General features: G+C 46.8%; 1 protein-coding gene across 1 annotated transcript in view; it reads left to right on the top strand.

Annotated features, from left to right (window-relative positions):
* The window catches only part of LOC126259844 (RNA-binding protein Raly-like), a 1,182,113-nt gene that overhangs the window by 398,808 nt on the left and 768,164 nt on the right, over positions 1–15,141 (top strand). The window contains exon 3 of the mRNA XM_049956900.1: positions 1,556–1,663. Within this exon, the coding sequence (XP_049812857.1) occupies positions 1,556–1,663 (108 nt within the window). The remainder of the gene's footprint in view (positions 1–1,555; positions 1,664–15,141) is intronic.

Below are 15,141 nucleotides of genomic sequence, written 5' to 3'. Positions count from 1 at the left end.
CCGCCACTTCCCAGCAAATTAGGGACACTGTTGCTCCTGGGGTATCGGCGAGGACCATTCGCAACCGTCTCCATGAAGCTGGGCTACGGTCCCGCACACCGTTAGGCCGTCTTCCGCTCACGCCCCAACATCGTGCAGCCCGCCTCCAGTGGTGTCGCGACAGGCGTGAATGGAGGGACGAATGGAGACGTGTCGTCTTCAGCGATGAGAGTCGCTTCTGCCTTGGTGCCAATGATGGTCGTATGCGTGTTTGGCGCCGTGCAGGTGAGCGCCACAATCAGGACTGCATACGACCGAGGCACACAGGGCCAACACCCGGCATCATGGTGTGGGGAGCGATCTCCTACACTGGCCGTACACCACTGGTGATCGTCGAGGGGACACTGAATAGTGCACGGTACATCCAAACCGTCATCGAACCCATCGTTCTACCATTCCTAGACCTGCAAGGGAACTTGCTGTTCCAACAGGACAATGCACGTCCGCATGTATCCCGTGCCACCCAACGTGCTCTAGAAGGTGTAAGTCAACTACCCTGGCCAGCAAGATCTCCGGATCTGTCCCCCATTGAGCATGTTTGGGACTGGATGAAGCGTCGTCTCACGCGGTCTGCACGTCCAGCAGGAACGCTGGTCCAACTGAGGCGCCAGGTGGAAATGGCATGGCAAGCCGTTCCACAGGACTACATCCAGCATCTCTACGATCGTCTCCATGGGAGAATAGCAGCCTGCATTGCTGCGAAAGGTGGATATACACTGTACTAGTGCCGACATTGTGCATGCTCTGTTGCCTGTGTCTATGTGCCTGTGGTTCTGTCAGTGTGATCATGTGATGTATCTGACCCCAGGAATGTGTCAATAAAGTTTCCCCTTCCTGGGACGATGAATTCACGGTGTTCTTATTTCAATTTCCAGGAGTGTATATACACCCACTTCAATTTGTTATTTTTTTCTCTGTGTCTATCATTTCCCACAAGCACATCATGTAATTCACTGCCAAATATTTTCTGCACGCTCGTCATTGCGCCGTGAAACGGGCTACGGCTACATGTATAGAAGGTTCATTTTGGTATAGACTGTTCGTTTTGGGTAGCCCCTGACCTGCTACCCAGGAGAAAATAATCATTACCTGCTTGCTCGCCAGGTTTGCTGTAAGCTACGAACCAGCTTCAAAACATATTGCTCGTAATATTTGTAATTATTAGTCTACAAATGCAGTAAATACTGATATAATGTTCATTATACTGTCCTCAGTCACCAGTACAAATCCCTGCGGCCGGCGGTTAAAGGCGCTGCAGTCTGGAACCGCAAGACCGCTACGGTCGCAGGTTCGAATCCTGCCTCGGGCATGGATGTTTGTGATGTCCTTAGGTTAGTTAGGTTTAACTAGTTCTAAGTTCTAGGGGACTAATGACCTCAGCAGTTGAGTCCCATAGTGCTCAGAGCCATTTGAACCATTTTGAACAAATCCCTGCGCATAAGTCCCTTACACCCTGTGTATTAATGTAAACAGACGAGTGTGAATGACGATTTTCCTACGTTGTGTTTTGTTGCAGGGATCTCGATGCACAAAGGCTACGCATTCGTGCAGTTCACGAACCCCTTCGACGCCCGCAGTGCCTGTCTTGGCGAAGATGCGCGCACCGTCCTAGGACAAGTCCTCGGTGAGTAGAATGCCCTAATGCTTTCGCGTTGAATCTGTACACTTCTACTGTGTCGTGATGGTTAGTAAATATATTAACATTTGCTCCCACCCCCCTTTATGGAATATTAATTGAACTGTGATGAAGATCATGTATTTACTGGTTCTGTTGGCATCACTTCACTCATCATATGCCAATAAATCTTAGAGTTTCTGGAAAAAGGAGATTTGTCATGGTGCTCGATCTGTTTCGGGTCATGTGGAATCTTCAGAGCACTGAAAAATGGATGAATTCTGTCTTAAAGATGTCCCCGACGTAATAGTTTCCGAAGTATTACCGATTGCGATCGGTTTCAAACATGCGTCAGAAGCTGTACCAACGATTCTTGAAAAATGGACGGTGGCCTCAAAACCAATGTCGACACACTGTGAGCGTCGCTTTGTTCTGAATTTTTTGAAATAAATTTTCCGTTTCGAGAGAATGCAATCTGTCATGATATTTTACGTTACTTTAAATGTGTTTGTACATGAATACAAACCGTGTCGAAATCTGTATGATTGTATGTGTAATATGTGCTTCTCTTAAAAAATTTGTTTTTAAGAAATGTGGAAAAACCTATTACGTAATTACTTTTGATATGCACTGGTGCCCAAGTAACAGACGGAAATTAGGAAGGTTGCGTTTATTTTTCTACAAAACATTATAAACAGGCAACAGCAAAGTAGAAACAGTGTAAAGAATACAGAATGTAAACAACTGCAACATTCATAACAGTAGACGAAAATGTTCTTCATTTGTCCTACTTGATAAATTTCCGCACACATTCCGACAACTGGCTAATGTGTCTACTGTGAGTTGTGGCCACATCTGGTTGTAATACAGGACTGACAAAGACGGAGCATACTGTAAATAACGTCATCAGTCTCATGTTGAGGCAATAACGCCCATGCTTCCTGCAGAGCTGCTCGCAAGTCTTGGAGAGTGGTTGGTGGATTAGGTCTAAGGCAGCCCATCCCCTTAGTGCGTCCCAAATAAGGCTCTATGGGATTCAAATAGGGAGAGCGAGCAGACCACGTCATGCGTGTAGTGTCTTCAGTTTCCAAGGAAACATCAAACACTTGCTCTCTATGAAGTCGAGCGGATCGTCCGCCAATACGAAGTCCGGGCGCACAGCACCTCGCAACAACCGTATATGATGTCGCAAGATCTCGGTACGATACCTGACAGCATTTAAACCCTTCCGATTCTCCCTTAAAATTTCATGAAGAAGTGTTCAGGTGGTGAACATAGTTCCTGCCCACACCTTTAGCAATCCTCCTCGATGTCCGTCGCTTTCCACAAAGTTCGGTTCTCGAAAACGTGTTTCAGATTCCCTTCAGAAGCGAATCCGTCGGGAATCACTCTCCGGACCAAATTGGGAGTCATATGTGAGAAGAATATTGGCCCCCTTTTCGACTGCCCATTTGGCATGTTGACCATTGCACACTAGATGTTCCCTTTTGTGAAAACGCGTCAGAGGTACACGTACAGCAGGTCTCCGACAGTAAAGGCCATTCTGTTGAAGCCTTCTCTAGACCTTTTTCCTCAATGCAGCACGTCCAGCGGATGCTGCGAGCTCAGATGACAGTTGCTGCACACTGCTAAAGCGGTACCGTCGTGCCCGTGCAGCGAAATAATAGTCCTCTCTTCTGAAGTCACAGGCTGTCGGCCTTGTCCTGGTCCTCGGGATACGGTCTCGGTCTCTGTAATCTGTCGTCACTTCCAGAAACAACCGAACAATTCATGTTAAGCCATCGGGCCACGTGAGTTTGCGACTGTCGTGCTTCCATTACTCCTATGGCCTTACAAAGCACAGAATCTAGTAGGCGTCTTCTGTGTACCGTAAAGCACCATTGCAATCAAGACGGATTTTAAGTAACAGTACGGATATCTGTTGACAGGTTGTACGATTACATCGTGAATTAGATACTGGACGGGGAAATAGCGGTTTGCAGTTTTAATTTTGGACACTAGTTCATTTTCTCTTTCTCTCTCTCTCTCTCTCTCTCGCTCACTCTCTCTCTGTCTTTCTTCCTCGCCCTAGTCTTTCGCCTGCAGCCTGGCTCGCATACGCATATGCAGCATGTATTTCACACACACAGACATAAAGAGTGCTCAGAAATAGTTTGAATTGCCTGTAAGTCTGTTGCAGCGTAGGTTGCACTGAGAAGTAGTTGTCAAGAAAAAGATTCCCGAGTTAATTAGCATTGAAGTTAACCAGTCAGGTCGTTGCCCGCCAGATACTATTGAGGAACTGGGAGCCATAACGGCCCTGAGCACAGACACAATTTTTTTAAGAAAAATTGATCTTTCGAAAAATCAGGATTGTAGGAAACCATCAGTCTCATGGGTTTGATTGTTACCCAGGTCTCAACATCATATATTTCCTACAAGAATATAATATACTCACATTATGTTATGAAGTCTGCTTCCGTAGCTGTCTGGTCCGCGTAGATGGCTGGCATTTGGAGAACCCGGGCTCTATTCCCGGTAGTGCCACGAATTTTTCCTGGGTGAGTGGACTGGTATGGGGCCTCGGGATGCCACCTGAGGAGTTACTTGTCCTAGCAGTAGCCGCTCCATGGGCTGGAAAGCCTGCAGTAGCCGAGCGGTTCTAGGTGCTTCAGTCTGGAAAGCGACCGCTACGGTCGCAGGTTCGAATCCTGCCTCGGGCATGGATGTGTGTGATGTCCTTAGGTTAGTTAGGTTTAAGTAGTTCTAAGTTCTAGGGGACTGATGACCTCAGATGTTAAGTCCCATAGTGCTCAGAGCCATTTCAACCTTTTTTTTTTTTCATGTATAGATTAGTGGCAACAGTGTTCTTTTGATTTTGTGTAATTTGTAATTAATGTGAAACTAGAAGCAGGACAACAAGAACACTCAGTAAATGTAACTAAGACAGACATATGCACGCACACACACACACACACACACACACACACACACACACACACAATTATTATCCAACCCAAAAATTCGTATTCCTGGTCATCATCGTCTCCATTATGCACATCGTCGGCTTGAAGTTCAGATAAAACTTTTTGTTCAGGCTTGAAATCTAGCAGCTCTGGTAAGTCTATGTTTCAAGTTACTAGTTAAGTCTTAGTATTTCCACTTACGTATTTGGGCACAAGATTTTGCAAGGCGTCTGCAAACTGTGGGGAAATAACAGCTTGTGGTCTTCCTTGATGTAACTTGAATATAATGGTGGTTGGCTGGTTGATTTGGGGTAGGGGACCAAACAATTTGCTAACCATATATAATGGCGGCCTCCCATGACACCATTGAGGGATATGTTACTTTAACAACAATTGATGGCACCCTGTTGAACATCTCATCATTGTAAAATTTCTGAAATGTACAGTGTTACTATGAACATCAACTTTTGACTTGGTAGTGAGGTTGGAACACTCTTAAGGGTCCTGAAATCCGCAGTGTCCATTTTACACACTGGAATACTGAAAACCATGGAACGTGAGGCTACGGTGGGGCGTTGCTTGAAGAGTTTCCAACTTCTATTAAGAATGGGTGTGTGTGTCCAGTTATTGTTCCTAAAGTAATGAAAATTTGTGCTTTGGGCCCATAGGGAAGTAAACATAAGAGAAATGCAAGAGACTACTTTTAGAAAATGTTCACACACACGGTGCAGGGGTACAGCACTGATAGAACTGGTTCACCGTACGATCAACAGACGTCGGGAGCTCCCATTCATGCTATTGCTGTTGTGGTCTTCAGTCCAGAGACAGGTTTGATGCGGCTCTCCATTCTACTCTATCCTGTGCAAGTTTCTTCATCTCGAAGTACCTACTGGAACCTAAATCCTTCTGAATCTGCTTAGCGCATTCATCTCTTTGTCTCCTTCTACGACTTTTACCTTCCACGCTGCCCTCCAATGTAGCATTCATGCTACAACTTCAAAATCGACGACGGTACGCTTAGGTCCTTACTGTTTTCAGAGCCTCAATTAGCGTCAGCTGTTCTTATAGCTAGATGTTAGTGTACGAGACAGATCAACCTCTGGAAAGTTCGATCCTTAATACCGTCCCATGTCCAATTTGTGTATCGCTCTCATTAATGGTGTTGGGAAATCAAATGAAGCACAAGTCTGGCGACACCGTCTCTGGCGGGCAACTTGAATTTGCTTATGCGGTTGCCTGACTGGCTAACCTCGATGCTAATTAACTCAGAAACTGCACAACGTATCCAGTTGCTTTCTTAACAGTTATGTCTCAGCGCAACCTACGCTGCAACACACAAGCATTTCTGACCACCCTGTACATTTCACATACATTTAATATATTATGCCCACGCCCAGCTGCAAGGTTGGATACCTCCTGGTGGCGTTGCGGGCACGTGATGCAGTAGGAAAAGTATGTAAGGCGAACACAGACGGATGGATGATTATCCTAACGCCGATATGAGCTGTAAATGGAAAAATCCACTGAGATAAGCGACACTGCCAAAGGGCACATTATTACGCAGACCCTGTGAAGGAGTATCTCGAAAACGGTGAAGCTGGTCAAATTTTCACGTGCTAGTGTTGTGAGCATCTACAGAAGGTGGCAGAATGGCAGTGAAACTACCAGTGGGCGCCAAGTCGACGACTATTCACAGAACAGTGGGTTTGGAGGCATGTCTACTCTGTAAAGATCGGATGGTGATCTGTGGCACCACTGACGAAAGAGCACAAATCTGGTGCATTGTATAAACTTGATAGCTTTCGGATTCCTCTAATACTAACCCTCCCAATGCGGATAACTGTAAATTCTTCACTCTCCGGTCTCACTAGAACCTGTTGACCCCGTGAGACAAGGGTAACTCACTGTGGCTCAACAGGTCTTTCAGACTGCTCATTTCCAAGAGACCCAACATCCGTTCAAAGCATCGGCGAAATATGGGGACTTCAACGCTGAAAAACGCACGGATATAAACTGAAATAAATGAATAACTCTTCCGCTCACTTACGCCTATCAAGCGCAAATACACTCCTGGAAATTGAAATAAGAACACCGTGAATTCATTGTCCCAGGAAGGGGAAACTTTATTGACACATTCCTGGGGTCAGATACATCACATGATCACACTGACAGAACCACAGGCACATAGACACAGGCAACAGAGCATGCACAATGTCGGCACTAGTACAGTGTATATCCACCTTTCGCAGCAATGCAGGCTGCTATTCTCCCATGGAGACGATCGTAGAGATGCTGGATGTAGTCCTGTGGAACGGCTTGCCATGACATTTCCACCTGGCGCCTCAGTTGGACCAGCGTTCGTGCTGGACGTGCAGACCGCGTGAGACGACGCTTCATCCAGTCCCAAACATGCTCAATGGGGGACAGATCCGGAGATCTTGCTGGCCAGGGTAGTTGACTTACACCTTCTAGAGCACGTTGGGTGGCACGGGATACATGCGGACGTGCATTGTCCTGTTGGAACAGCAAGTTCCCTTGCCGGTCTAGGAATGGTAGAACGATGGGTTCGATGACGGTTTGGATGTACCGTGCACTATTCAGTGTCCCCTCGACGATCACCAGTGGTGTACGGCCAGTGTAGGAGATCGCTCCCCACACCATGATGCCGGGTGTTGGCCCTGTGTGCCTCGGTCGTATGCAGTCCTGATTGTGGCGCTCACCTGCACGGCGCCAAACACGCATACGACCATCATTGGCACCAAGGCAGAAGCGACTCTCATCGCTGAAGACGACACGTCTCCATTCGTCCCTCCATTCACGCCTGTCGCGACACCACTGGAGGCGGGCTGCACGATGTTGGGGCGTGAGCGGAAGACGGCCTAACGGTGTGCGGGACCGTAGCCCAGCTTCATGGAGACGGTTGCGAATGGTCCTCGCCGATACCCCAGGAGCAACAGTGTCCCTAATTTGCTGGGAAGTGGCGGTGCGGTCCCCGACGGCACTGCGTAGGATCCTACGGTCTTGGCGTGCATCCGTGCGTCGCTGCGGTCCGGTCCCCGGTCGACGGGCACGTGCACCTTCCGCCGACCACTGGCGACAACATCGATGTACTGTGGAGACCTCACGCCCCACGTGTTGAGCAATTCGGCGGTACGTCCACCCGGCCTCCCGCATGCCCACTATAAGCCCTCGCTCAAAGTCCGTCAACTGCACATACGGTTCACGTCCACGCTGTCGCGGCATGCTACCAGTGTTAAAGACTGCGATGGAGCTCCGTATGCCACGGCAAACTGGCTGACACTGACGGCGGCGGTGCACAAATGCTGCGCAGCTAGCGCCATTCGACGGCCAACACCGCGGTTCCTGGTGTGTCCGCTGTGCCGTGCGTGTGATCACTGCTTGTACAGCCCTCTCGCAGTGTCCGGAGCAAGTATGGTGGGTCTGACACACCGGTGTCAATGTGTTCTTTTTTTCATTTCCAGGAGTGTATTATAGAAACATAATGGAAAGTAACTTGTGGCGCCCCGCTTAACCAGCAGGACAGAACAGATAGTTTGAATTGTGGAAAGGGACCAAAATGAGGGGCTGTCAGTTACACTCGAACATACTACTTTATTTTTTGATCAAACATAACAAGAACAAAAATTTTAAAAAAAAAATACACCCAACTTTAATCATTGGGACATAATTACTGGCTGAAAGCCACTTTAAGAACGGCTGAAGGCCAATAACTTAAAACGCAAGCATGATCAGAAATTTAAAAAGCAAGCCTTATCTTAAAACAGTTCTTTAGTTAGGCTGCAGTAAACAAGTTAAATTCAAATCCGCTGAAGGCCTAACACTTAAAACTCCATAACATCATTTTTTTAAATACCAAGACCTCATATGAAACAGTTCTTTAAATTAGGCTGAAGGCCTTAAGAGCAAAAGAACTCAAACTCAAAATCGGCTGAAGGCCCAAGACTTAAAAATTCAACAACATTAAAATTTTTTAAAATGCCGATGGGCTTATATGAAACAGTACTTCAAACTAGGTTGAAGGCCTTAAGAGCAAAACAGATCCAATTTTTACAAAAATGGCTAGAAGCCACGCAAGTACAAACAACAAGAACAAATATTAAAAAATAGGGCAGTACAACCATGGGCGCTCAGATGTTCGAGGGTCGGCCTGAAATTCAAATACTAACGTTCGCTTAGGTGAGACAGGCAGTCGGGCCAACCATGCACAATCCGACGACCACCCAACCCACCGACAGTCAACGGACCCACTGACAAGATAACTTCCACTTCGCCTGACCAGAACACAGCATGGAGTTAAATGGAACAATGTAGAAGATATTGGAGCCCACAACCAATCATACATGGAAGTGTCAACCTACACACCATCCTGGATAGCAACAACACGATGAGGAAACTACATTGCCTGGATTTTTACGTCAATGGCCAGGACAAGCAACCGGAACGTTATGGCCACAAGGCAGAGATTTCTGCTGGCGAATCAAAATAACCAAATACAGTGAAACTCCACCGGAGGGTTGCTAGAATTTTCCAACTTGAAAACCACGTTGTTGCTCACGGGAATATCCCGACAGCGGACAACGAACTCCAAACGACACAATGTGAACAGTCTTGACTTGCTGGTATGTTAAATCAAAACTCAACTTTCGTGTAAAGGGTCGGTGAGCCATGGACCTCGTAGCAATGGGAACAGCGCTACATGCTCTGGCACCACGTAGAGACCGCCAGCGGGCCTGGCCGAACTACAGACCACCAGCAGGCCTGGCCAAACTACAGACCACCAGCGAGCCTGGCCGAACTACAGACTGGGAGCGGGCCTGGCCGAACTACAGACTGCCAGCGGGCCTGGCTGAACTACAGACTGCCAGCGGGCCTGGCCGAACTACAGACCGCCAGCGGGCCTGGACGAACTACAGACCGCCAGCGGGCCTGGACGAACTACAGACCGCCAGCGGGCTTGGCCGAACTACATACTGCCAGCGGGCCTGGCTGAAATACAGACCGCCAGCAGGCCTGGCCGAACTACAGACCGCCAGCGAGCCTGGCCGAACTACAGACTGGGAGCGGGCCTGGCCGAACTACAGACCGCCAGTGGGCCTGGCCGAACTACAGACCGCCAGCGGGCCTGGCCGAACTACAGACCGCCAGCGGGCCTGGCTGAAATACAGACCGCCAACAGGCCTGGCCGAACTACAGACCGCCAGCAGGCCTGGCCGAACTACGCCCCGCCCAGTATTCCTCGCTGCTCCACGCCAACCGACCGACTCAGAGCCAGTACGCCGAGAACACTTAAAATAACTTGTCCGTCAAAATCACACAAAGTACACACAGATTCACGAACACTTGCCTGAAGAACTAGACAATCCTAACGGCAGTGGCTGTATAATAACAAAGACGAATCACGAGTTGGCACACACTGCCGCCGGCCTGGGTGACCGAGCCGTTCTAGGCGCTACAGTCTGGAACCGCGTGGCCGCTACGTTGGTTAGGTTTAAGTAGTTTTAAGTTCTAGGGGACTGATGACCTCAGAAGTCTCATAGTGCTCGGAGCCATTTCTGAACACACAGCTAATCCATAAGCGATCACCACCCAAATACACGTCGTCCCACAAGACGACCGACCGACGACCAACCAAAGTCGTCCCCATTCAAATCATGTGTCGGCAACCGTCGGGCGATTGATGGCGGTCCGGACCTCACTGCTGCCGCGCCGAGACCAAACTTGTGCCGCGTCCCAACTCAAACACTGCCAGGTCCGAGCTAACTCACAACACACGACGACCGGGAAGTAATAGAAGTCCAGCAAAGACAATACGGCAGTGCCTATACTGATAAGCGCCGCTGCTGCCGCTCACGGGCAGGCAAGGCAGCAACTCAGTGACACCAGTAATTGAAAATTAACCTAACGAGGCGGTAGTGCGGTAAAAAAAACAACATGTTAAATAAGAGATATCACGAATACAAACCACGCACGGCTCACAGCCGTAACATAAAATGTCTGAACACACTTTAAAGAAAAGAAACGCAAACAATGAGTAAAGATACAACAGTATAAATTGAAAGTAAAGTTCCTTCACTAAATTTAAATTCACAGTTAAACCATCTGACTAAAGCCCTCCAATACCTGGAAGCGTGTCTCAATTCAAGTAGCTGTTAAAACTTTGCTATGTCTCTGTAGCACCCTTACTTCCTCATTTGTTTCCCTGAAAACAAGTAACAGTAATAGTAAACTAGAGATCCTCCAATCCCTATTCATTCGGTATCTCAGAATGACGGCACATAGCGGCTGCCAACAAAATTAGGACATAATTTAAAACATTTTCAAAATATTTTCTCCGCAATACCCTACGAAATATAATGAAAAATTAGGACATAATTTAAAACATTTTCAAAATATTTTCTCCCCAATACCCTACGAAATATAATGAAGGGACAAACGTTCATCGATTATTACATTTCCGCTACTCATACAGTGTCAGGCGTGACGTTTTAATTTATTATTTTTTTACTGCTAACTATTCGCAGCACGTTTTGCAGGTACAGATATAGCGCTGGATGTATCTACAAAATTACATCATTGTACCATCATTGTTCCACATATAGTTAAGGAATTATGACACTACTTAGAATCATATTTATGCAGTACATTAAAATGGATCTGTATTCTGTAACACACCATTTACGTAAATTAGAAAATTGATACCATAATATTCGCATATAAGTATACTGTTGGCTTGCGATTTAGTGACTTGCATTTTATAACTTGATTTTGCTGTGATCAGGCTCAGCAAAATAAACTGACACTATGTACTACTTGTCAAAAACGTCTTACTAGAACATAGACTGAGGTGACAAAAGTCCCTTATATACGAGTATGGCACCATGTCCGCAGCTCGTGGTCGTGCGGTAGCGTTCTCGCTTCCCACGCCCGGGTTCCCGGGTTCGATTCCCGGCGGGGTCAGGGATTTTCTCTGCCTCGTGATGACTGGGTGTTGTGTGCTGTCCTTAGGTTAGTTAGGCTGAAGTAGTTCTAAGTTCTAGGGGACTGATGACCATAGATGGTAAGTCCCATAGTGCTCAGAGCCATGGCACCATGCAACCTCTATAACCGTCCATAACAACGGAAGTGTTGTAGGTGAAGGATTTTATGAGTGAACTGACCTCTCGATTCTGTCTCATAAATGTCAGATAGGATTCATGTCGAGTGACTCATCTGACACCGCCACGGTTTTGTAGTCCGATATGTTCAAGGGCTCAGGAGAGGCGGTGCAGGCGATGTCGCGCTGTTACCAAAGGCACTCGCTTCTGCTGTCTGCTGCCACAGCCCATTAACGCCAAACTGCGCTGCACTGTCCTAACGGATACATTCGTCGTACATCCCACACTGTTTTCTGTATTTACGAGGGCAGTACAACAAGTAATGCAACACATTTTTTTTTCTGAAACAGGGGTTGTTTTATTCAGCATTGAAATACACCAGGTTATTCCCCAATCTTTTAGCTACACAACACTATTTTTCAACGTAATCTCCATTCAATGCTACGGCCTTACGCCACCTTGAAATGAGGGCCTGTATCCCTGCACGGTACCATTCCACTGGTCGATGTCGGAGCCAACGTCGTACTGCATCAATAACTTCTTCATCATCCGCGTAGTGCGTCCCACGGATTGCGTCCTTCATTGGGCCAAACATAGGGAAATCCGACGGTGCGAGATCGGGGCTGTAGGGTGCATGAGGAAGAACAGTCCACTGAAGTTTTGTGAGCTCCTCTCGGGTGCGAAGACTTGTGTGAGGTCTTGCGTTGTCATGAAGAAGGAGAAGTTCGTTCAGATTTTTGTGCCTACGAACACGCTGAAGTCGTTTCTTCAATTTCTGAAGAGTAGCACAATACACTTCAGAGTTGATCGTTTGACCATGGGGAAGGACATCGAACAGAATAACCCCTTCAGCGTCCCAGAAGACTGTAACCATAACTTTACCGGCTGAGGGTATGGCTTTAAACATTTTCTTGGTAGGGGAGTGGGTGTGGCGCCACTCCATTGATTGCCGTTTTGTTTCAGGTTCGAAGTGATGAACCCATGTTTCATCGCCTGTAACAATCTTTGACAAGAAATTGTCACCCTCAGCCACATGACGAGCAAGCAATTCCACACAGATGGTTCTCCTTTGCTCTTTATTGTGTTCGGTTAGACAACGAGGGACCCAGCGGGAACAAACCTTTGAATATCCCAACTGGTGAACAATTGTGACAGCACTACCAACAGAGATGTCAAGTTGAGCACTGAGTTGTTTGATGGTGATCCGTCGATCATCTCGAACGAGTGTGTTCGCACGCTCCGCCATTGCAGGAGTCACAGCTGTGCACGGCCGGCCCGCACGCGGGAGATCAGACAGTCTTGCTTGACCTTGCGGCGATGATGACACACGCTTTGCCCAACGACTCACCGTGCTTTTGTCCACTGCCAGATCACCGTAGACATTCTGCAAGCGCCTATGAATATCTGAGATGCCCTGGTTTTCCGCCAAAAGAAACTCGATCACTGCCCGTTGTTTGCAACGCACATCCGTTACAGACGCCATTTTAACAGCTCCGTACAGCGCTGCTACCTGTCGGAAGTCAATGAAACTATACGAGACGAAGCGGGAATGTTTGAAAATATTCCACATGAAATTTCCGGTTTTTTCAACCAAAATTGGCCGAGAAAAAAAAATGTGCTGCATTACTTATTGAACTGCCCTCGTATTTCATGTAATGTTCCTCCTCTGTTACCTCTCACAACTCAACACAAACAACGACAATCTCGGCCGTTACGTGAAAGCCGTCGGCTATTGCGCTGAATATTCTGAGAGTTAATGTCAGAAATTTGGTATTCTCGGCACACTCTTGACACTGTGAATCTCTGAATATTGAATTCCATAACGAAATCCGAAATGAAATGTCCCACACGTCCATCTCCAAGCAGCATTCCGCGTTCAGCTCTGTTACTTCCCGTCGGACGGCCACATTCACGTCTGAAACATTTTTATATGACTCACCTGAGCACAAATGACAGGTCCATCAATGCAGTGCCCTTTTATACCTTGTGTATGCGATGCCACTGCCATCTGCATATGTGCATATCGCTATCCCATATATTCATATAGCTATCTCAAGACTTCTGCAGCTCGCTGTATAAAGAGGTTATCAGTTTCTTGGTTTACCTGTTTTAGTTTTGACTGTGGATCAATAATCGGAAATTAACAAGAGCAACATAATCCCTTCTTCATCAACAAAGGTTTAACGTACTTAACCTTAACTATTTTACACATTAACTTACCTATAAAGTATTCAAATGTTTTAAACTGTTTTATACATAGAAGCTCGATTCTTTAAAGAATATGGAGATTACAAGTGATATGGGAATTGAAGACTGGATGTCTCAGGGCATCGTGACCATTTATTATAATTAATGAGCAAGGTACTGTCCAGTTCATTTTTATGTTTGTTTTGATTATCATTTATAACTCTGTTCTAAGTCATCTTCAGGGTCAACATCTAATTCCTGAAAAGTGCAACTCATCACCTGGACGAAGATCCAGCTGAAACTACGGGTCATGGGCAAATGGATAGGTGCATGGCTTCTTTCTGCTCACGAGCTGCGCTTCGCAGTAATTATGTCTTGAACATGGGCACAAACCCACAATTCTAAATCCAAATAAAAGTAAGAAACGACGCAGACTTTTTTTTCTTCGTTATATGGAAAAACATGAGCTTAAATCCCTCTGTTAGCGTTATACGAGTAAATTGTCTGATACTGTATTAGCATTCAGTACGGACGGAAAGGGTAGGGTACAGGGGTGCCGACGTGTAGGAGGCTCTAGTATATTCCCAGGTTCCTCGCTTAATACTGGTTCTCCAAATTTTGTAAATAGGTTTCCGCGAGATAATTGATGTATTCATGCGAGCGTCTACGTATTCAGATTTTTTTTTTTTTTTCAATTTCCGTGACGATCTGCTGTGAGTAGTACAGACCTCTATCCAGTCCTGCTGCCATCCTTTGTGTACAATCAGTATCCTTTGTTCTATTTGCTATGGGCCCATAACAAGTGAGCAGTTCAAATGGTTCAAATGGCTCTGAGCTCTATGGGACTTTTGAGGTCATCAGTCCCCCAGAACTTAGAACTACTTAAACCTAACTAACCTAAGGACATCACACACATCCATGCCCGAGGCAGGATTCAAACCTGCGACCGAGGTGGTCGCGCGGTTCCAGACTGTAGCGCCTAGAACCGCTCGGCCACTCCGGCCGGCAAGGGAGCAGTATTCTCATTCGAATCACGCAGGTATTCTGTAAGCAATCCTTGTCATAGACCGACCGCGTTTCAGGGATGGTTTCTCCGTTAGGGCTAAGGCTGTTTTCCTGACCCATCAATCCACCTTGACGTCCGTTTAGAAGGACCACACCGTTAACGACACTTTTGGTCCGTAACCTTCCTTTCTTACTTTTCAGCGGCACACAGCTACATTTGGCGAGAAATAGGCTA

The sequence above is a fragment of the Schistocerca nitens genome, chromosome 5, assembly GCF_023898315.1.
Source record: "Schistocerca nitens isolate TAMUIC-IGC-003100 chromosome 5, iqSchNite1.1, whole genome shotgun sequence".
Taxonomy (NCBI): Eukaryota; Metazoa; Arthropoda; class Insecta; order Orthoptera; family Acrididae; genus Schistocerca; species Schistocerca nitens.
Note: the sequence above shows the minus strand (reverse complement) of the source record. Positions and strands in the feature narration are given on the sequence as shown.